At 50.1% G+C, this 22,799-nt stretch overlaps 3 protein-coding genes across 3 annotated transcripts in view; 1 reads left to right on the top strand and 2 right to left on the bottom strand.

Moving 5' to 3' along the window:
• CLCN6 (chloride voltage-gated channel 6) overlaps positions 1–1,701 on the top strand; it is a 39,926-nt gene extending 38,225 nt beyond the window's left edge. The window contains exon 25 of the transcript XR_010132447.1: positions 1,020–1,701. The gene's annotated coding sequence lies outside the window, so the exon portion shown is untranslated. The remainder of the gene's footprint in view (positions 1–1,019) is intronic.
• Positions 1,422–3,359, bottom strand: NPPA (natriuretic peptide A). Its single transcript, XM_019011247.3, has 3 exons — positions 3,047–3,359; positions 2,598–2,924; positions 1,422–1,487 (listed from the first exon to the last, which is right to left on the bottom strand). The coding sequence occupies exons 1-3, from the start codon at positions 3,167–3,169 to the stop codon at positions 1,476–1,478; spliced, it is 462 nt and encodes a 153-aa protein (XP_018866792.1). The 5' UTR covers positions 3,170–3,359; the 3' UTR covers positions 1,422–1,475.
• Positions 3,360–14,167: 10,808 nt separating this feature from the next.
• On the bottom strand, positions 14,168–15,686 carry NPPB (natriuretic peptide B). Its single transcript, XM_019037134.3, has 3 exons — positions 15,409–15,686; positions 14,921–15,176; positions 14,168–14,379 (listed from the first exon to the last, which is right to left on the bottom strand). Exons 1-3 carry the CDS (start codon positions 15,538–15,540, stop codon positions 14,363–14,365), a joined length of 405 nt encoding a protein of 134 aa, XP_018892679.1. The 5' UTR covers positions 15,541–15,686; the 3' UTR covers positions 14,168–14,362.
• Between the last annotated feature and the right edge of the window lie 7,113 nt (positions 15,687–22,799).

Here is a 22,799-nt window from a genome sequence, read left to right as displayed (position 1 = left end):
AGAGCTTGCAGTCTAGGGACGTAGACACAAGCAATTGCACATAGGCAACTCGTGTTGTGTGCTATTATAACGGTTACATGTGCAACCGTGCCTACGAAGGGACTCATTGTTACTAGGCATGAGGTATCAGGAAAGAAGTAGTGTTCATATGAGCCTTAAGAAATCAGTACAATGTCCTCGGGAGGACCAGAGGAAGGACACCCCAGGTGGAAGGAACAGCAGAAATAAAGGCACAGCGGCATGTGTGGGTGTGGGGTGTTGGAGTGTCATAGAATCTGATGAGGTTGGGATCCATGGGGGTAACAGGTGGGAAAACAGTTTACTCTGTTTAAGGTGAACTTATTGCCTGGTGTTTTGTGCTCAGAGCAAATACCCTCTTCAGGAGCAGATACAAAAAGCCGGCATCTTCTCCAGCAGCTCTTATCTTAGTAAAATACAAGCCCAGGCCCTTCAGACCCGGATTAGGCAAAGACTATGGCTGTTTTCCAAATACTTGTTAGTACACAAAAGGCACATGAACTTGTAGTTTGTCTGCATGGCAAACCTTTCTTCACTTTGCTCAGTTTTTATTTTTTTGAGACAAGTCTCATTCTGTCACCCGGGCTGGAGTGCAGTGGCACGATACCAGCTCACTGCAGCCTCCACCTCCCAGGCTCAAGCCATCCTCCCACTTCGGCCTCCTGAATAGCTGGAACTACAGGTGCACATCATCACGCCTGGCTAATTTTTAAATTTTTTGTAGAGATGGGGTCTCACTCTATTGCTCAGGCTGGTCTTGAACTCCTGGGCTCAAGTGATTTGCCCACCTTGGCCTCCCAAAATGCTGGGATTACAGGAGTGAGCCACCACACCCGGCCTGCTCAGCTTTTAAATTCAACACTCTGCCTACTCTTTTCAAAACTAAAAGTACCAGTAACTTAGCTGTAGAACCTAACTCTCTCGAAATGTAGCAGAGAAAATCTAATTAATACTCTCATTTTCTGAATGTTCCTGCCTAAAAACAACAAAAACCCCACTAGGAGTGGAATTTGAGGCCTCCCCAACCACCCACCAGAAAAGGAGGGTGAAATGAAAGGAAGAAGAAAAACTCAGCATTCTTTCCTCTGACAAAGAGTAAAACGACAAGGAATATCGGCCTGAATTCTCTTCCCGAGAAGAAAGAAATCACACCAACGCAGGCATTTGTCTTCTGTCCATGGTGCTGAAGTTTATTCACTTTCAAACCACTTTCAGTAACAGGTGAGGTTCTACCTTAAAATTTAATGCATGGGGTGGGAGAGGCGAGGAACCCACCATCAAACCACTTTATCTACAGTTAGCATAAGATGTGAGAAGTGTTGACAGGAAGCTGCAGCTTGGATGGGATGATCACAACTCCATGGCAACAAGATGACACGAATGCAGCAGAGACCCCAGGGGACAGGAGCCTCTTGCAGTCTGTCCCTAGGCCCAGCCCTGCTTGTCCTCCCTGGCTGTTATCTTCGGTACTACAAAGAGAACACAGACATATCTGGCTTGGTGACCTGGCTGTCCTGGAAAAGTCAGCTTCATGCATGAGTGTGCCCATCCTCTGAACTTGATTACTGACCACCTGCTTCCCACCGGCCCCTACCCCAGCCTGATGACCCTCTGAGCTTCATGAATTGATAAGCAAGTTACTCATCAGAGTAAATTTCACTTAAGCCCTTCAGGATCTTGCAATTCTGGGGAGGAATATGAACTGCTAATCAGCCATGCAAAGATAACTTGGCTCTATGAATATTTTAATTTCCCAGTGCTGGTGGCAGTTGCTTTTTTTTTTTTTTTTTTTTTTTTTGAGACGGAGTCTTGCTCTGTCGCCCAGGCTGGAGTGCAGTGGCTCCATCTCTGCTCACTGCAAGCTCCGCCTCCCGGGTTCACGCCATTCTCCTGCCTCAGCCTCCGGAGTAGCTAGGACTTACAGGCACCCGCCACCATGCCTGGCTAATTTTTTGTATTTTTAGTAGAGACAGGGTTTCACCGTGTTAGCCAGGATGGTCTCCATCTCCTGACCTCGAGATCCACCCGCCTTGGCCTCCCAAAGTGCTGGGATTACAGGCGTGAGCCACCGTGCCTGGCCTTTTTTTTTTTTTTTTTTTTTGAGACAGTCTCGCTCTATCACCTAGGCTGGACTGCAGTGGCATGATCTCTGCTCACTGCAACCTCTGCCTCCTGGGTTCAAGTGATTCTCCTGCCTCAGCCTCCCAAGTAGCTGAGACTACAGGTGCCCGCCACCACACCCAGCTAATTTTTGTATTTTTAGTAGAGATGGGGTTTCACCATGTTGGCCAGGATAGTCTTGATCTCTTGACCTCATGATCCGCCTGCCTCGGCCTCCCAAAGTGCTGGGATTACAGGCGTGAGCCACCGTGCCCAGCCCCCCCCCTTTTTTTTTTAAGCATTTTCCCAGCAGACTGTAGCTAAGGACAATAGATGGCATGTCCTGACACCCATGGGGCACTCAGGGTGTTGGGGCAGAAACTTGAGAGGGAATGAGCTTCTGCATTGGTCCCTTTCCTGCTGAAGGTGTCTCCCAGTAGTGTCCATCCCATCCCATTTCCATCCCCAGTTCCTCTTACCCGGAAGCTGTTACAGCCCAGTCCGCTCTGGGCTCCAATCCTGTCCATCCTGCCCCCGAAGCAGCTGGATCTCCGCAGGCTCCGAGGGGCAGTGAGCAGCGCCCTCAGCTTGCTTTTTAGGAGGGCAGATCGATCAGAGGAGTCCCAGGGGCCCCGCCCGAGGGCACCTCCATCTCTCTGGGCTGCACTGACTTCCCCGGTCCAGGGAGGCACCTCAGGGAGGGTGCTGAGAGCAGCCCCCACTTCTTCATTCTGCTCACTGAGCACTTGTGGGGGCACGACCTCATCTTCTAAAGGCATCTTTTCTTCCAAATGGTCCAGCAAATTCTTTACAAAAGGAAAATACAGGGAAAGGGATAAACCTCATTGACTTGGAGGAAATCAAGAGGAGTGAGCACAGCATCAGAAAGCCCCCTGGCCCCAGACTGCACCCGCTTTCCTGGCCCTACCTTGAAATCCATCAGGTCTGCATTGGACACGGCATTGTACATGGGATTAGCTCTGGTCTGACCTAGGAGCTGGAATGCCAGTAAAAGGAGGAAGCTCACGGTGGTGGTGGAGAAGGAGCTCATGCTGGCGTCGTCAAGGAGCAATCCACTGCTTGCTGCTCTGTCTCTCCCCTCTGGTTCCTCTCTGGTTCCCGTTTCTTGGCCTACGTCTGTCCCTGTCTCCCAGCTGCCCAGTGCCTCCTCTTTTTATAGCCCCCCAGCTCTCCAAGCACGCAGGAGAGACAGAACCCTCCCCATTCTGTCACTTGCAGTGATAAAGCTGCCAAATGAGAAGCCAGCAGGAGATGCCCTTTTAAAGTTATCATCCCGCAGGGCTTGTCACAGCCCCTCTCTGCCTTGGGCAGCCCCAACAGCCCCCCAGACCCTCAGCTGCAAGAGCCGCATTCTTACTGATTTGACTCAAGAGGCTCCCACTTCAAAGGTGTGAGAAGAGTAAAAAAGAGTCCTTGGTTATCTCACCGCCATGCCTCGGGATTCTTTCTCCTCGACGCTGGTACCTATGCGGGGAAACAGAGGGTGACGCTTGGCTGGTGCCCAGCTCCCTTGGTTTGTTTGTGGCTCAGCTGTCAGGGCCTCCAAATAAGGGTGGAGAGGAGGAAATGGCAGGCAGCCAGCAGCCCGAGACAAACGGATCCAGATGCTCAAGCTGGCCTCACACCTGCCTCATCCGCCACGTGGGCAGACCTCTGGCCTCAGACAGGGCTGCCCTCACCCCTGGCAGTCCGTCTCCATGGTCAGGTGAAAGGAAGTTATTTTTTAGTATATAAAGTCAGCTGAGAACCAAATGTGATGAAGCTCCCAGGAATCCAACCCCCAAATAGAAATACCAGGAAAAGGCGGGGGAGCACAAGCATCCTCTCTCCAAAGCTCCTCCTCTTCCATGTCCCCCGCGACCCTCCTCCAGCATGCTGCGGGGACAGGCTTAGAGGACGCAGCCAATTTCATTTCTTCCGTTGCTGTTTATAGATGCTCAGACTCTTCGTGTCTGAAGTTTGTTAACTTCCCCCTGCCCTTCCTGGGCTTGTGCCCATGGCAACTTGACCGATGGAGGGAGGGAGGTGGGGGTAAAGGAGGTATAGTCAGTTTCCCTCAATGCCTTCTACATCCTTCCCTGAGGACGTGGCAAGTGGCAAGTGACCGAGCCACCAAGGTCACAATTTCCCTGGCCCCCAAAAGAGAAATAACAGGCAGCAAGTCTGTCATGTTTAATGAATGGCCTGTTTGCTAAGCACTGAACTCAGTGTTAGCCATTACCATTCAATGCAACGTATACTGGGGGAAAACTCTAAATTTGAAGGGCTGAGAGACCAGTACTGTAGCCCAAAACAAACCAGTTGCATACCTCTTCGCAGCCTTATTTTCCTTGTGTGTAAAATGAGAAAGAATGTAAAAAACCGGCTGGGTGCAGTGGCTCACACGTGTAATCCCAGCACTTTGGGAGGCTAAGGTGGGTGGACCACCTGAGGCCAGGAGTTTGAGACCAGCCTGACCAACATGGCAAAACTCTGTCTCTACTAAAAATGTAAAAATTAGCTGGGTGTGGTGGCACGTGCCTGTAATCCCCGCTACTAGGGAGGCTGAGGTAAAAGAATTGCTTGACCTTGGGAGGCGAAGGTTGTAGTGAACCAAGATCGCGCCACTGCACTCTAGCCTGGGCAACAGAGTGGGACTCGGTCTCAAAAAATAAATAAATAAGTGAATGAATAAAGTAGGAACCTTCCCTGCCTACCTTGCAGGATTGTTGTGGAGCCCAAGTGAGCTGAGAACGTGTGAACACATAACAAGTGTGCAGTGCTGAGTCCCTGCAAGATGGCCATCATAGTTGTCTTTATTGATTGCTTGTAGCATGCCTAGCACTGTGCTGAGAACTTTATGGAAATGATTTTATTTTGATCACCATCCCCAGCTGGTAGATAGCATTGTCCTTGCTTACAAGGGAACAGAACTGAGCCTGAGAGGCTATGCCACTTGCCCAAGGCCACTAGGTGCCTAAGTGGCGGAACCAGGACTGGATCCCCAGGTCTGACGCTGATGTCTGTATCCTAGCCTATTTCACGTAGAGAGCTGCCTCCTTACCTCTTAGCTGCATTCCCCAATTAAACCCCCATTCCCCATCTTTCAGATGCCCCAAGGGAGCTCCTTCACCTTCCCCATGCCCCTTGGGCTGTAGCTTTTTTGTGCACTTACCAAGTCTGTGTGTGTTGGCTGCTCTCCTGATCTATTTCTACACCGAATGTGTTTTAATCCACTCCTTAGAAGCTCAGAAAATGTGTGTTGAGTGACCAGCTCTGTCCTGGCCAGATCTGTCCCCAGGTGTGCTGACCTCATGACTGACCAGGTGGACAGGACGTTGTGCAGCCATAAGGTTGGAAATCAGGGCAGCAAGTGACCAGAGGTCACAAGAGGTATCCAGGGTGATATTATTCTAAGATAAGATAAAAGGGACCCTCTTTGGCAAGCCTTGGGGGATGTCTGTAGGTGGGGATCTAATATTTCATGGGGTGGTTAGAAGCAGCCTGTAGGAGTGAGAGAGAAGAAAAGTAACAGGCACAGATGTGGCAATTGATTTGAGTCAGCCAAGCTCAACTTGAAATCTGAAATGGTTGGGAGGCCGAGGCGGGTGGATCACGAGGTCAAGAGATCGAGACCATCCTCGCCAACGTGGTGAAACCCTGTCTCTACTAAAAATACAAAAAAATTGCTGGGCGTGGTGGCGGGCGCCTGTAGTCCCAGCTACTCGGGAGGCTGAGGCAGGAGAATGGCGTGAACCCGGGAGGCGGAGCTGGCAGTGAGCCGAGATCACGCCACTGCACTCCAGCCTGGGCAACAGAGCAAGACTTTGTCTCAAAAAAAAAAGAAAAAAAGAAATCTGAAATGGGCGCAATTCTTTTTTTTTTTAAATAGAGACAGGGTCTTGCTATGTTGTCCAGGCTTGTTTTGAACTCTTGGGCTCAAGCAATCCTCCTGCCTTGGCCTCCCAAAGTGCTGGGATTACAGGACTGAGCCACTGCGCCCAGCCTAAAATGGCTGCAATTCTAAATATGAGCTTGCGGGGTGAAAACCTCTCATATCCTGATGAGTCCCTGGGATGTGCTCACAGCTTAATTGCTCAGTTGGAAGTGTTATTATTAGCGAAGAGGATCCAGCGAGCACCCTTGCTGGGGGAAACGCATGCTGGTGCTGTGTGCGTCTCTCCACCTGTCTGCTGGAGATGCCCTTTGAGATGAGCCTTTGATATAAGCAGGGACTTCCGTGGCGACGCTGCTCCTCTGTCCTGAGCCACTGCTGAAGTCCGTGGGTAGTCCAAGGAGAAGCGGAAGTCCCATGCAAGCTTCCAGAAAGAGAATTTCAGAATTTTCCCACTTCCTTTTATTATAGTCACTTTTCCTCTTCCAGAGCGAAACTGGAGTGGGACGTGAGGGTCATCTGTGGAGTCTCTATTAGCCAGGTTTGTGTGGGGGGCGGGGGCTGGGGGGGAGGAAATGGATATTCAGTTGTGCTGCCCTGCGGCTTGTGAATAGAACCAGCATCACCTCCTGCACTAACAGAGCCTGGCAAAGACACAAACCATCCTCAAAGGCACTTATTACCCGAAATCTTATTAAAGCCCAGACCGGAAATTGGCTTGACATAAAATTTCTCTTCATTTTCATGCTCCTGCTCAGCCTGGAGGGATGTGTGCAGGGGGATCTAGTATTTAATAGGGTGGTTAGAAGCAGCTTGTGGGAGTGAGAGAGAAGAAAAGTAACAGGCACAGAAAGCCAGGCCCGCCTCCATCCCCACCTCTTCCATGGCTGAAAAATCAAAAGCCTGTTATTTCCTTATCACTGGAAAGAAGTCATCTTAGTCATACAATGGGCGGAGCACTGCAAACGGGTGGGAGAATCCAGAATCCGGGTGTTGCCAGATTCCAGCCCAGAGTTTGGCTTCACGATTCTCTGGGGGTATGCCTTGGGCTGCTGCAGGGAGTCCCAGAGTGCAGTGTCACTGCAGGGTGCAGTGTCACCTGCGTGCAGAGCTGGCACGAAAACCCCACCACATTTGTGGCATGATTCTGCGGGACCCAGATGGTCTAAAGCAGAAGCCCCAGTTGGGAGAAATTGGTTCATATTTAGGGATGATCGTTGCTAACTTTGAAAATGATGTTTTGTTTCTTTGGTTTAATATGGAGGTCACTAAGGGCTGAATACTGGGGACAGTTTCCCTAGAAAACAAAGCCCAAGGCAAAAGGTCACTCGCTAAAGTTTTGTGGGGGTTCCTATTCAAAGGAAGCAAGAGTAAGGGGGAGTGAGAGGCTGTTTTAGTTAACTACTGCTGGGTAACAAGTCACCCCAGACTGGTGTGGTGACTCACACCTGTCATTCCAACACTTTGGGAGGATCATTTGAACCCAGGAGTTCAAGACCACCCTGGGCAACATGGCAAAACCCCATTTGTACTAAAAATACAAAAAATTAGCTAGGTGCAGTGGTGCGTGCCTATCGTCCCAGCTACCCTGGACACTGAGGTGGGAGAATCACCAGAGCCCAAGAAGTTGAGGCTGCAGTGAGCCATGACCAAGCCACTGCACTCCAGCCTGGGTGACGGAGTGAGAACCTGTCTCAAAAAGAACAAAAGCCAGGCATGGTGGCTCACGCCTGTAATACTAGCCCTTTGGGAGGCTGAGGCAGGAGGATCCCTTGAGCTCAGGAGTTCCAGACCAGACAGAGCAACATAAGGAACCCTGTTTTTAATAAATAAATAAACAAACAAAACAAAACAAAAACCAAGTCACCCCAAACCTTAGCAACTTCACACAACGCACATCTATTATCTCATCACCTCTGTGCTCTGTGGATCAGGGATCTGGCCCTGCTTGGCCTGGGGCCCCTGGGCAATGAAGGCGTTGGCTGCGGCTGCAGTCATCTCAAGGCTTGGCTGCGGGAGGATGTGCTTTCAGGCTCACTCCTGCAGCTGTTGGCAGAAGCCACAGGTTCTCACTGGCTGGTGACTGGTGGAAACATCAGTTTCTTGCCACGTGGGTCTCTCCATGGAGACGCAACTGTCTTCTATTAGGTCAGGCGAGAAAGAAGTTACGGAAGAAGCCGCAGTCTCTTTGTTACTAATCTCAGAAGTGACATCCCACTCTTCGTGTTGTACTGTTCTGTGTCCCTTACAAGTGAGTCTCTGGGTCTCACTCACACTCTCAGGGAGGGGGTTGCAGAGGGTATGAAGACCAGGAGGTTGGGGATCTTTGGGGGCCTTCTGAAAGCACTGCCCACACAAATAGACAAGGAAGGAAAGCACATGTAAGGTGACATTGGCTGAGTGCAGTGGCTCATGCCTGTAATCCCAGCACTTTGGGAGGCTGAGGTGGGTGGATCACTTGAGGTCAGGAGTTCGAGACCAGCCTGACCAACATGGTGAAACCCCGTCTCTACTAAAAAATGCCAAAATTAGCCAGGCATGGTGGTGTGCATCTGTAGTCCCAGCTACTCGGGAGGCTGAGGCAGGAGAATCACGAAGGGCAGGGCTCTGCAGGAAGGTTGACTTATTTGGGAGTGTCTTAGTTTAAGTTCTCTTGAACCGGAGACAGGGATTCCAGTATTAGTGACTGATCTTAGAGACAAACCCAGGAAATGTCAGTGGAGAGTGGGGAAGTGACACAGGAAAAGTAGAAGTCAGTGACCACCTCTGGCAGTAGGTGCTTAATCCTCCTCCCACAGAGAACTCCAAACAGGTGTAAGACACATGCCACCTATGACTCAAGGGAGTTGGGTCTTTGTTTTATTTTATTTTATTTTATTTTTTTGAAACAGAGTCTTGCTCTGTCACCCAGGCTGGAGTGAAGTGGTAATTTCAGCCTTGACTTCCCGGCTCAGTGATCCTCCCATTTCAGCCTCCCGAGTAGCTGGGACTACAGATGTTCACCACCATACCCGGCTAATTTTTTTTCTTTTATTTTTAGTAGAGACGAGGTCTCTCTTTGTTGCCCAGGCCGGTCTCGAACATCTGAACTCAATTTATCCTCCCACCTCAGCCTCCCAAAGTGCTGGGATTACAAGTGTAAGCTGCTGCACCAGGCGTGAGCTTGGTCTTTAAATGCCAACTCCTGGCCAGGTGCAGTGGCTCACACCTGTAATCCCAGCACTTTGGGAGGCTAAGGTAGGAGGATTGCTTGAGGCCGTGAGTTCGAAATCAGCCTTGCAAACATAGTGAGACTCTCCATCTCTACAGAAAAAAAAAATTATTTTAATTAGCCGGACATGGCAGCACACTCCTGTAATCCCAGCTACTTGGGAGGCTGACGTGGGAGGATTGCTTGAGCCCAAGAGTTTGAGGTTATAGTGAGCTATGATCATGCCACTGCACTCCAGCCTTGCTGACAGAGCAAGACTCTGTCTCTATTTAAAAAAAAAAAAAAAAGCCAGCTCCTGTCAGATGTTGGTTGAGCACTGCTCAGGTCAATGTCAATTCCCCAGCACTTCCTGCCGGCCCCAAGGAGCTGAGTGGGCTGCGGCTGCCAGAGAAAGTTCTTAGGCAGAAAAGTGTGGTGCTGCTGGATGAAAGGATTGATGTGTGCTGAAGATCAGGGGCTACGGGCCTCTGCCGTGCCCGAAACGGGAGAGCTAGAGGCAGGAGAGTGGGAGCCAGTGTCCAAGGGCAGATACTGAGTTTGGTTCTAGAAACGCTCCAGGCAGCTGTATGGGGCAGGCTCCAGACCCCAAGGGAGAAATGGATCACTTGGTGGAATAAGACTGATTATTTACGCTAAGGCAGTAGATGAAAAATCCTAGAGAGAGGCTGAGATCTACAACATGAACAAAGACAAATGGCCAAGTTCACGTCATGGTTTAGACCCAGCTCTGCAGGAAGAGAAATGCATTTTTTTTCCTTGCCACAAATCATTCTCAGAAAGGCCAAAGCAGGTGGGGCATGGTGGCTCATGCCTGTAATCCCAGCACTTTGGGAGGCCGAGGAGGATGGATCACGAGGTCAGGAGATGGAGACCATTCTGGCTAACACACTGAAACCCCGTCTCCACTGAAAATACAAAAAAATTAACCGGGCATGGTGGCACACACCTGTAGTCACAGCTACTCGGGAGGCTAAGGCAGGAGAATCGCTTGAACCTGGGAGGCAGAGGTCGCAGTGAGCCGAGATCGCACCACTGCTCTCCAGCCTGGGCAACAGAGTGACTCCATCTCAAAAACAAAACAAAACAAAACAAAACAACGAAGGGTCAAATCAGCCATAAGAGGGAGGGAGAGGGGCTCAGTGTTCCTCGAGACTGTCCCAGGTGCAAAATCACTGACATGAGATGAAGGTTTCAGGCCCAGCGTGGTCCTGACTTCTGTGACTTCAACACTGGAGACCTGAAAAAACCAGTTCACTCTCTATTGAAGCTTCTTGCAGCTCTGAAGCCATGGACTAAATCTCCTCGGTCTGTTTTCACCAACATGTCTTTCTGGAAAGATTAAAATAACAAGAGTCTGGGTGTGCTGGCTCACGCCTGTAATCCCAGCACTTTGGGAAGCCGAGGCAGGCAGATCATTTGAGGTCAGGAGTTCAAGACCAGCCTGGCCAACACAGTGAAACCCCGTCTCCACTAAAAATACAAAAAGATTAGCCAAGTGTGGTGGTACACGCCTCTAGTCCCAGCTACTCAGGAGGCTGAAGCAGGATAATTGCTTGAACCCGGGAGGCAGAGGTTGCAGGGAGCCGAGGTTGTGCCACTGCACTCCGGCCTGGGCAGCAGAGCAAGACTCTGTCTCAAAAAATAATTAATAAATAAAAAATAAAATAAGATAACAAACGTAAGGCTGGGCACAGTGGCTCACACCTGTAATCCCAGCACTTTGGGAGGCCAAGGTGTGAGGATTGCTTGAGCCCAGGATCTTGAAACCAGCCTGGGCAACCTGGTGAAACCCCATCTCTACAAAAAATTAAAAGTAAAAAAAAATTAGCCAGGCATGGTGCATGAGCCTGTGGTCCCAGCTACTTGGAAGACTGAGGTGGGAGGATTGCTTGAGCCTGAGAGGTTGAGGCTGCAGTGAGCTGTATTCGTGCCACTGCACTCCAGCCTGAGCAACAGAGAACTCTGTCTCAAAAAAAAAAAAAAAAAAAAGAAAGAAAGAAAGGAAAAAAAAGTGTCCATGGAGATAAATCATTTGGCACCTTCTTTGGGAGACAAGGTTGGTAACGGGGAGTCAGGGAGGTTAAGGCCATGGCTACAGCTACGTGGGGAATGGTTAGGGAGGGCTGGTTTTAAGGGCATCTACACGCAGTGTGTGTACCACAAAGCTGCCTGCAAACACCAACCACGTGGAGAGCTTGATGAGATGTCACTCACTGGGTACAGCAGGCGGCCCACTACCACTACCCAGCTCCAACTGTCACATTTGGCTCCTTCGCAGGTCACTTTGGGGTCCTCTTTCCTTGCTTAGGGAAAGGACCCAAGTAACAGGATGTATGGTGTATATAGCCTCCACCATCTGAGCCCCATTTATGGATGAGCCAGACTCATCTGCAGGAATTTGAAAGTGCTGGCTGGGTTTGGGGAGTATTTTGGGAGGGGTGTGTCCTCATCACCTGAGCAGAGGGGAAAGGCCACCAGCAGGCAGTGGCCCCAGATGTTGAACTGAGTGATGCCACCAGGAGGGGGACCTCCATCCCACCCACAAGCCTAATTCACTGGCTTGGAAAAAGCTGGGTGGGACAGTGGTTAGGGGTCCGGGTCCTCGAATCTTGGCTCTGCCACTTGCTAACTACATGACATTGACGAGTTATATATCTCTGTGCCTTGGTTTCCCCATCTTTAAAATGAGGGATGTAAGAGTTTTAACTCCAGGCCAGGCACAGTGGCTCATGCCTGTAATCCCAGCACTTTGAGAGGCCGAGGCGGGTGGATCACTTGAGGCCAGGAGTTCGAGACCAGCCTGGCCAACATGATGAAACCCCATCTCTACAAAAAATACAAAAATTAGCTGAGGGTGGTGGTGCATGCCTGTACTCCCAGCTACTCAGGAGGTTGAGGGGAGAGAATCGCTTGAACCCGGGAGTCAGAGGTTGCAGTGAGCCAAGATTGCACCACTGCACTTCAATCTGGATGACAGAGTGAGACCTGTCTCAAAAAAAAAAAAAAAAAATGAAATTTAACTCCTTCATTGTTGTGAGGTCTATATGACTGTGCCTGGTACATGAATGAGGCCTTTATGAATATTAACTATTCTAATTACTCATTGCTCTTCCCGGTTCGGAAACATTAGACATGACTCACAGTTGGTGGAAAAATAAGCTGCCCCTAAAACCTCTTTTTTATTTCTTTTATTCTCTTTTTTTGTTCATTTGTTTTTTGAGACGGGGTCTCCCTCTGTCACCCAAGCTGGAGTACAGTGGCACAATCACAGCTCACTGCAGCCTCCCCCCTTCCAGGCTTAAGCGATCCTCCCACCTCAGCCTCCTGAGTAGCTGGGACCACAGGCATGCACCACTACACCCAGATAATTTTTTTCATTTTCATTTCTTGAAGATATGGGGGTCCCATTATGTTGCCCAGGTTGGTCTTGAACTCCTGGGCTCAAGCCATCCTTCTGCCTCGGCCTTTCAAAGTGCTGGGATTACAGTGTGAGCCACCGTCCCTGGCCTAAAACCTCGTTTTTGAACAATTTTTTTTTTTTTTTTTTTGAGATTATGGAGTTTCGCTCTTGTTACCCAGGCTGGAGTGCAGTGGTGCAATCTTAGCTCACTGCAACCTCCACCTCTCAGATTCAAGCGATTCTCCTGCCTCAGCCTCCTGAATAGCTGGAATTACAGGCACACACCACCATGCCCGGCTAATTTTTGTATTTTTAGTAGAGAGGGGATTTCACCATGTTGGCCAGGCTGGTCTCGAACTCCTGACCTCAGGTGATCCTCTGGCCTCGGCCTCCCAAAGTGCTGGGATTACAGGCGTGAGCCACCGCACCCAGTCTAAACAATCTTAATTGATGTCATTAGATATCCATAAATCCTCAGATGCACACTGGGTGAAAATGATAAATAACACAAAGTTCCACCCTCTAGGTCCCTCTCGTTCAAAGAAACATCTGATGAGAACATCAGAAAAGACTTGAGAGTGAAGTTCAAGGGCAGGAGTGTGGGGCTCAAGAGTCAGAGAGCACAGGCTCAAGAGTCACCTGGATCTCCGCTCAGTTCCCAGCACCAGCGCTTAGTCGCTGTGTGCTCTTGGATAGGACGCTTGGTTTTCCAGGGTCTCAGTTTTCCCATTTGGAAAATGGACATAATAATAGTGGACCTCATGGTGCCTTACCCCTCAGCTGAGCTGGAATTATAAATGGCGTTGTGAGAAAGCGAATGACATGAGGCCCTTCCCAGGAATCTGAAAGGAGAGGAACTCTGCACTGCGGAGGTCTGGATTGCAGGGTGTGTGGAAAGGGGACCCATAGGAGAGACAGCCTCCCCACTGGTTAAGGCAAAGAGAAGAGATGATGCAGTCCCAGGGAAGGGGCACCCTGGAAAGCTGGGCTGATTGCCAGACCCCTCTCACTTTGTGGGTTGGAGTTTTGAAGGCTCCTTTGCAGGATGACCCCAGGAATTGGAGTTTCAAAGCTGATATCTGGGGCAGGATGGAGGGCTCACCCCGGTATGGGAATGTAGATGAGCCACACCCACACACACTGCCCCCAGTCGCTGACATTTTAGCTGAGACCTGAAAGCAATAATCCCCAGGGAGAGTGCTTTAATGGTGGAATTCCAGGCAGAGCAAGGACGAGTGGAGAAAACAGCTGTATACATGCCCTCAGGTTGCGCACGTACTTCAGGGCCATTCTACACCCAGGAAGAAACTGCCCTGCTTTGAAAAGCAGTTTCTCCCAAGTGCCTCAAGTACTTGAGATATTTAATAACATTTCAGAGCATTAAAAACTCTGAAAGAAAAGAAAGCCTGCTACCTCTGAGGCCACATCCTCATCCCACCATGAAGATGCCTTGAGATCACAGGGCTTTGTGGTTTTAGTTGGGTTGGTTTCTTTGAAATGAAGGATTATTTTTAATGCACCAAGACAAATCAGTTTCAAAAGATAAAGCTTATAATGTTGACTTTATTTCACCGTGGAAATTTTGTGCTCAAAGGTAAGAAACCATCTTATATAAAACAATCAAATAAATACATAAATACATAAAAAAAAAAAATGAGTCGCTTCAAAGGTGGCCACAGGGTTGAGGAAAAAGCCCCTTGTGGAATCAGAAGCAGGTGTCTGCAGCCAGGACTTCCTCTTAATGCCGCCTCAGCACTGTCAGGGAAAGAGAGAGGGTGATGATGGTTAGGATGGGAGATGGAGGCAGGGGCTGAGCTTCCCTCATCGTGTGCCACCCACCACCCTGTTAGTCATCAGACATTTGAGGCTTAATGCAACTCTCTGAGCCTCTGTTTCCTCATCTGTAAATTGGGGATTATCATTGCTCTGGTGATCCTGCTCTCTGCCTTTGAGACTATAGACAGTTTAGAGGAAACCAGGAGGAAATGTTTGGTTCTCTTTCTGCACCACTGCGGGGCTGCCAAATGATAAACAGACCCCAAAGGAGATTCTGCCCCTTTGATAAGAGGTAGGAGGTGGGGAGAAGGTATTGTGGGCATGGTAATGAAAGAAGCCCACATTTACTAATTCCACAAAGGCACCCCTTGGCCCTGAAGGCTGTTAACAAGAGGAAGTGATGTCCAGGTGACCTTTTCTCAAAGAGTGTGGTTCCCAGAGACAACAAACCCCAAAGTGACTCTAACAGTGTCACACACTGGAATGGGGGAAGGCGGCCGGGGTGGCAGGGGGTGCTCACCTTTGCAGCCCAGGCCACTGGAGGAGCTGATCCGGTCCATCTTCCTCCCAAAGCAGCCAGACCCTTGCACCATCTTGGGGCTTCGTGGTGCCTGCAGGGTGTAGAGGACCATTTTGCGGTGCCCACGGATGCCCTCGGTGGCTACCTCCCGGGCCTTCCAGACACCTGTGGGACGGGGGCTCTCCTGGAGGGGCTCCAGGGATGTCTGCTCCACCTGCAGCTCCGACAGTTTGCCCTGCAAATGGTTGCGCTGCTCCTGCAATGGATGGGGGAGTCCAAGCCTCAGGGACCCACCCCTGGGCTCACCAGCCCTTCATGGCACCCAAGTGAACCGACTGCCTTGGGTACAGGGTCAGGGCACCCAGTCTCTCCATTTTCTGATTCCTTTATCACTAATTCCAAAGGAAAGATGAGGGCCTCTTGGGACAGCAGGTGAGGACCCTTTCATTGCTGCTGTCCAATCCCCCTGAGCTGCCCTCCGCTCTCACCTGTAACCCGGACGTTTCCAAGTCCGAGGCTGAACCGGGGCTGCCCAGCGGGTGGGAACGACCTCCCAGGAAAGCCAGGTGCAAGAAGAGCAGGAGCAGGAGCGCCCGGGAAGGTGCTGTCTGGGGATCCATGTCTCTGGAGGGACTGCGGAGGCTGCTGCTGCTGCTTCTGCTGCTACTGCTGCTGCGATGTGTCCGGGTTTGCTTCCCACCTGCCCTCAGCCTGCGGGGTGCTCCTCCTGGCTCCTCGGGACACCGTGGCCTTTTATCCTGGAGCTGAGTGTCGGGCCTGCCCTGCCATGCAGGGTTATCTCTGATTTATCAGCCACATTCCGGGCCTCTGAGATCAGGGCCCGGGAATGAGCCCCTCCGCGCCTGCGACGTGGGAGGTGGAGACCGGGCAGAGCCGACCTTGTATAGAAATGGGCCGGGTCGGGCCGGGGGCAGGAACGCGCTGGAGACACAGACAAGTCCCCGTCTCCTGCTTCTTCCTTTCCTGCAAATGTCCCGGTGTCCTAGGTTGGCGCTTTCTTCCTGCCTCCCCACCCCACCGTTGCTGGAAAAAGGCAGGGAGAACCCCGGCTTTCCGAGGCCCGACGTGAGCGCGGGGAGCGCGGGGAGCACGGGGTGACTCACAGCGAAAACAGCCCCGGCCAAGACCCCGCCACCCGCGGCGCCTCTCCCCTCCCCGCGCGAGTTCCCTGGCCCGCACGTAGCGCAGCACCTGCTCGCCGCTGTGCACCCTGCCTGCCTGCGGGTCCTCGGGGGCGCCCTGGCCGCTGTCCGTGGTGCTGATCACCCCGAGGGAACTTGGAGCAAACTCTCAAGAGCTGCTCTCTTCAACGGGATTTTCAGGCCAGAAAGACCTGCGTGGAGCAAGGACAAGAGACCTCCGAGACCTTTCACTATGCTCTCACAACTCGCCATCCTATAGCCCTTACAGCAACGGGATGCTGATTCCCCAGTGGCAATTCATTAACAGCCTGGGTATGACCAGGAACTTCTGGAATGCTGACCCTTCTTTCACTCCTTAAAGGGAAGAGCAGATTTCGCTGGAATTTTGAGAGATAGGGTCCAGTGATGACGAAGTCACCCAAGAATGCCTTATATGTGTGTCCTCCAGGTGTCAACACCTCCTCTCCCCCACCAAGCCAACACAGGATGGAAAACAAAAGGATAGGCTGGGCGTGGTGGTTCATGCCTGTAATCCCAGCACTTTGGGAGGCCGAGGCGGGCGGATCACGAGGTCAGGAGATCGAGACCACGGTGAAACCCCGTCTCTATTAAAATTACCAAAAATTGGCTGGGCATGGTGGCAGGCGCCTGTAGTCCCAGCTACTCGGGAGGCTGAGGAAGGAGAATCACTTGAACCCAGGAGGCGGAGGTTGCAGTGAGCTGAGATCACGCCACTGCACTCCAGCCTGGGTGACAGAGAGAGAAAAGAAAGAAAGAAAGAAAGAAAGAAAGAAAGAAAGAAAGAAAGAAAGAAAGAAAGAAAGAAAGAAAGAAAAAAAAGAAAGAAAACAAAAGGATGGCTGGAATGATGGTTATCTATTTGCTGGGATACCAGAGATATGGGGAGTTCCCCTCTCCCAATGCCTCCTTCATCTGACCACCCATGATCTAATTCTCATTAGCAGGTGGCCTGGGCCTCCTGTCTGTGATTAGAAGTGAGGCTTTGAAGAGAAATGCCCCTGGGAAGAGTCATAGCAGCTTAAATACCCCCCTAAAGCATATATGACTGATGTCACTCCCCTTCCAGAGAATTGGTGTCAACAAGCAGCAGGCTGGAGGAGTGGAGCTGTCTACGAGGGGAGAAGAGTTACAGCAGAGAAGGGCAGCAATAAGAAACTGGGACCTCTAAGCAGATCTTGCCTAAAAAATAGCATCTGCCCCTGAGGTGAGAAAAGCACGGTTATTATTCCTCACTTCAGAGGAGGAAATGGTGTTCATGAATTAATCTACTTTCCACAAGTCACACAATTGACACATGATAAAGCCTGGATTCTAACCAGTCTGATTAGTCTAACCAGGCAGTCTGATTCCAGACCTGAAGCTCATAATCACTGCCAGGGTGATCACAAGGTGTTTCTACAAAAAGCAAGCTTAGGTGAATCCCCTGTCATCTATGAAGGCTCTGGGAGCTGTGCTGTGGGGGATGTGCAAGTCTAGTGGTGACTGTGTGTGCAGGAGAAAGAATGGGAAGTGGCTCAGATGAGCATTTTGCAGATGAAATATAAATGGAGGTGGGTGGGTAAGGGCTGTGTAAAGACACCAGTGCTGGAAATGTTCTGGGGGGCTGGGGTAGTTTTGTGTGTGTGTGTGTGTGTGTGTGTGCGTGCACATGAGCATGCCACAGTAAGAGTATCAAAAGGCGAAGAGGAAGCTAAAGAGGTAAGAAAATTCAGCCAAGTGCAGAGGGGAGTCAGTGGGTGAGAGGCTGCTGAGGGTGCAGAGAGCTCCTCATGGTGGGTACCATGAGATAAAGGGTTCAGAGCAAGGCAGGATTCATCAACCAGCACCATCAAAAACTGACTCTGCATCTCGCCAGAGCCTCACTTTGCTCTTTGGCAAAATGGACAGTCCTTGCAAGGAGTGAAAGGAAAAAAATGATGTCTGCAAAAGCCCGTGGCACTGTATAAAGGGCCAAATAATTAGTAGTACATGAGAGTTGGTCTTTACACTGAAGGAGATTGTGATCTCACTGGGGAGACAAAGTGACCCCAAGTGAGACAATTAAGTGTCTAAGTGTCATACACTCTGACAGAGTTTCTATCTGTCCCCAGTGGAGGGGACAGTGGGAGAAGAGTTGAGGAAGACACAGAACTAGACACATCCTCCAAGGCCTGCTGTCCAGGGAGGAGGATATGTTATTAACCAACTCTCACACCAGATCAGCCCCATCAACATTTATCTAGGGCCTGTCGTATGCTATGTGCTTTCCAAGTCTATTTAACGGAGCTAATCATAACACCTCTGTTGGAGCATTAATGTACAAGGATTAAATTTGATGATGTCTGTGGTAGGCTGAATAATAGTCCCCAAAAGATGTCCATATCCTGATCCCCAGAATCTGCGAATATACTACTTTACATGGTAAAAAGGACTTTGCAGGTGTGGTTAAGTTAAGGACCTCAAGGTGGAGAGATTCTCCTGGATTATTCAGGAAGGCTCAATGTCATCACAAGGGTCCTTATAAGAGGGAAGCCAGAGGATCAAAGTCAGAGGGACAAAATGTAAGGATGGGAACAGGTCAGAGAGGAGAGAAGAGACTACACTGCTGGCTTTGAAGATAGAGGAAGGGGCCATGAGCCAAGGAATGTAATCAGCCTCTAGAAGTTGGAAAGGGCAAAGAAATGGATTTTTCCCTAGAGCTTCCAGAAGGAATATGGGCCTGCCAATACCTTAGTTTTAGCCCAGTGAAACAGATTTCAGACTTCTGATGTCTGGAACTGTAAGAAAATAAAATCATGTTCTTTTAAGCCAACAAGCTTGTGAGACTTTGTTTCAGCAGCAATGGGAAGTTAATAGAGTATATGTCAAATGCCAAGCATAGTGTCTCTCCCATAGTAAGCCCTCAGCAAAGGTTGTTGTGGTAGAAGTATTGGTTCCCCACCACCATCCAACTCTAAGTGCTTAATCTGGCCACAGAGAAAGAAATAAGACCCTTAAGTCATTCAACAAACTTTCACCGAGACCCTGGGGTCACAGTAGCCCAGAGCCAAGACTGAAATCACAGTCTGGACTCAATTTCACATCAACTTCTTGCTACCTCTGTGTGTTGGGCAAGTTGCTTCCTCTCTCTCCTTGTTTTCTCATGGCTACCTCATAGGGTTGTTGTGAGCATAAAATGAGACTGTGCAGGTGAAAATCTAATATTTCTGCTGGAAGGTGGGGATACATAATGGACAAGAAAGTCCCTGCCATTGAGAAGCTTACAGTGCAGGGGGAAAGGTGGGCACAATCACAGGCTCCCCAGGCTGCCACAGTGAGTGACAGATACAGTGGCAGTGAGTCCTGGATGCTCTGTGAGCACAGCAGGAGTGTGCAGTCGAGAAGGGAGTTTGCTGGAGAAGGTGGGGCTGGGCTGAGGCTTTGAAGGATAAGAATGAGTTGGCCACAAGAAGGAAGATGGAAGATGGGGAGGGCACTCTGGGCAGAGCAGATGCACAAGCAGAGGCTAGAAGGGCTGGTTAATGGATCAGCTACCACCCCTACGCTCTCTGCAGAAGGAAGAAGCTGTGCAGAATACAAGGCTTGACTAGTCAGAGAGCAGGACTCCAGCTGCAAGATTTTTCTGTAGCTTCCCTCTGGCCTCAATCTCCAGTCTAGTCCTGGGCAGCCAAAGTGGATGGTATGAGAGCACTGGGCACCTGGGGGAAGCAAAGGAGGAAACAGAGGAGCACTGACCCAGGAGGCAGGAGGCAGGAGGCAGGCTCGTCTCTGCCCGTGGCTGACTCACGGTGTGGCTCTGTTCCAGGGATTCTTTTTTTTTTTTTTTTTTTTTGAGATGCAGTCTTCCTCTTTCACCCAGGCTGGAATGCAGTGGTGCGATCTCAGCTCACTGCAACCTCTGCCTCCTGGGTTCAAGCGATTCTCCTGTCTCAGCCTCCTGAGTAGCTGGGACTACAGGCAAGTGCCACCACACCCAACTAATTTTTTATTTTTAGTAGAGATGGGGTTTCACCATGTTGGTCAGGCTGGTCTTGAACTCCTGACCTCAGGTGATCCGCCTGCCTCAGCCTCCCAAATTGCTGGGATTACAGATATGAGTCACCGCGCCCGGCCTGTTCCGAAGATTCTGCTCGGTTTGCTTCTCTGTTCTAGGATGGTTTCCCTTTGTGTAGAGTGAAAGGATTAGACTCAGGTTTCTGCCAGGCACAAAAGCCCTAGCTGTAATAAGTCAACTCACCCTATATATATACTATACACATTTTTTTTTTGAGACAGAGTCTCACTCTGTCACCCAGGCTGGAGTGCAGTGGGGCTACCTTGGCTCACTGCAGCCTTGACTCCCCCAGGCTAAAGCGATTATCCTGCCTCAGCCCCCTGAGTAGCTGAGACTACAGGCATGCACCACCGCACCTGGCTAACTTTTAGAAATTTTTCGTATTTTTTGTAGAGACAGGGTTTCGCCATGTTGCCTGGGCTGGTCTTGAATTCCTAAGCTCAAGTGATCCTCCTGCCTTGGCCTCCCAAAGTGCTGTGATTACTGCTGTGAGCCACCACGCCTGGCCAGCTTACCAGCTTACCCCATTTTATAGGTGAGTTTGCTAGCTCCCACTTCCCCCGTAGTGCCTCTGTCTTCTGTGATCCTTAGACTTCCTCCAAAAGCCAGAAACCACCTGCATAGGGCCATCAGGCCCTTCACAGCTGTGGCAGACATGCAGGTGTGCACACAAGTGTGTGTGTGTGTGTGTGTGTGTGTGTGTGTGTGTGTGTGTGTTAGGGGGTGCTTTGGAAACCAGCATGGGTCTGTAGACCTTCTCTGCTCTTGAAGTAAATCTCTAGACATGGTTAACAGAGGGAGGGCTGTGCTTGGCAGCTTGAAAGAAAATAATTACTAATTCCCACCACTCAGTCTGGTGTGGTGGTGCACACCTGTAATCCCAGCACTTTGGAAGGCCCAGGTGGGAGGATTGCTTGAACCCAGAAGTTGAAGGCCAGCCTGGGCAACATTGTGAGACCCTGCCTCTACGAAGAAAGAAAGAAAGAAGGAAAGAAAGAAAGAAAGAAAGAAAGAAAGAAGGAAGGAAGGAAGGAAGGAAGGAAAGAAAGAAAGAAAGAAAGAAAGAAAGAAAGAAAGAAAGAAAGAAAGAAAGAAATTAAATAAAATAAAAAATAGCCGGGTATGGTGGTGTCACCTATAGTCCTAGCTACTTGGAAGGCTGAAATGGGAGGGTCACCTGAGCCCAGGAGCCCAGGATCACCCCACTACACTCCAGCCTGGGCGACAGAGTGAGACCTTGTCTTCAACAATAACAACAACAACAACAACAACAACAAAACCAAAAACTTCCAACCCTCCATGTCCAGCCTCACCAGCAATTTCTGAGCATAGAAATTACTGTGTGTTGCCAGGTAATATTCTCTCTCTCTCTCTCTGTCTCCCCCGCCCCCACTTCCTCCCTCCCTCCCTCCCCTTGCTTAGGAACAAGGGACTCTGAAAGGGTCACCTTATCCTTCCTACCACCTCCAGAAAGAACTGTGCTGCACCCATATTTTCCCCATCGCTGGCATTCTGGTGACAGCATTCAAGTCCCTGGATCCAGCAATGCCTGATGTCAATCTACTTTGGACTTTGCAGTTATGTGAGCCAATAAATCTGCCCCTTCGACCTCTTTTTCCCCAAAGCAACTTAAGTTAGATTTCTGTCACTTCCATTCTAAAGATTCTTAACTGACAGTCTCCAAAAGAAACTGCCTGCCTTTTTCTTAGAAATGTTTGAAAACAAGATATTTCAGCCCTCGATAACAGCTGGAGTCTCAGAGTCTTTGCAGACAAATGTCCTAAACATTGTCTGATTTAACTCTCTCCTTTTGTAATGTGAGTTAGTCAGACAAAAAGCAGAAAATGTGTTCAACAACCTTAAGGAGCTGGAGAGAAAAATCAGAAGCCTGGCTTTCTTCACATCTCTCGACAGCAGGGGCATGGCTCAGCAGGTGTGAGGCTGCTGGAGAAGGGATGAGAGGTCCGTCCCAGAATCTCGCCCTGTCACCCAGGCTGGAGTGCAGTGGTGCAATCTCGGCTCACTGCAACAAACCTCCACCTCCCGGGTTCCACAGAGTCTCATCCTCAGCCTCCTGAGTAGCTGGGATTACAGGCGTGTGCCACCAGACCCAGCTAATTTTTGTACTTTTAGTAGAGACAGGGTTTTGCCATATTGGCGAGGCTGGTCTCAAACTCCCGGCCTCAAGTGATCCGCCTGCCTCAGCCTCCCAAAGTGCTGGGATTACAGGTGTGAGCCACTGCACCCAGCCGAAAGCGTGGTCTTAAAATGAATGATGATGATGGGGAGTATTGGAGGAAAGGGGTCGGGGCATCTTCTTCCTCGTTAGTTTCTACAGGATCCATAATATCCTCCTGTAGTTGTTTGCCAGGGCTGCAGTAACAAAGTACCACAGACAGGGGGCTTGAACAACAGATGTGTACTGTCTATCAGTTCTGGGGACTGGGAGTCCAAGATCAAGGTGTGGGTGGGGCTGGTTCTCCTGAGGCCTCTTTCTTTGGCTGCAGATGCCGTCTCTTCCTGTGTCCTCCCATGGTCTCCCTCTGTACATATCTGTGTCCTAACCTCCTTTTTTTTTTTTTTTTTCTGGTTACAGAGTTTCACTCTTGTCGCCCAGGCTGGAGTGCAATGGCGCAATCTCGGCTCACTGCAACCTTCACCT

Source organism: Gorilla gorilla, chromosome 1 (assembly GCF_029281585.2).
Source record: "Gorilla gorilla gorilla isolate KB3781 chromosome 1, NHGRI_mGorGor1-v2.1_pri, whole genome shotgun sequence".
NCBI lineage: Eukaryota > Metazoa > Chordata > Mammalia > Primates > Hominidae > Gorilla > Gorilla gorilla.
The sequence above is the reverse complement of the archived record's forward strand: the minus strand, read 5'-3'. Positions and strand labels throughout refer to the sequence as shown.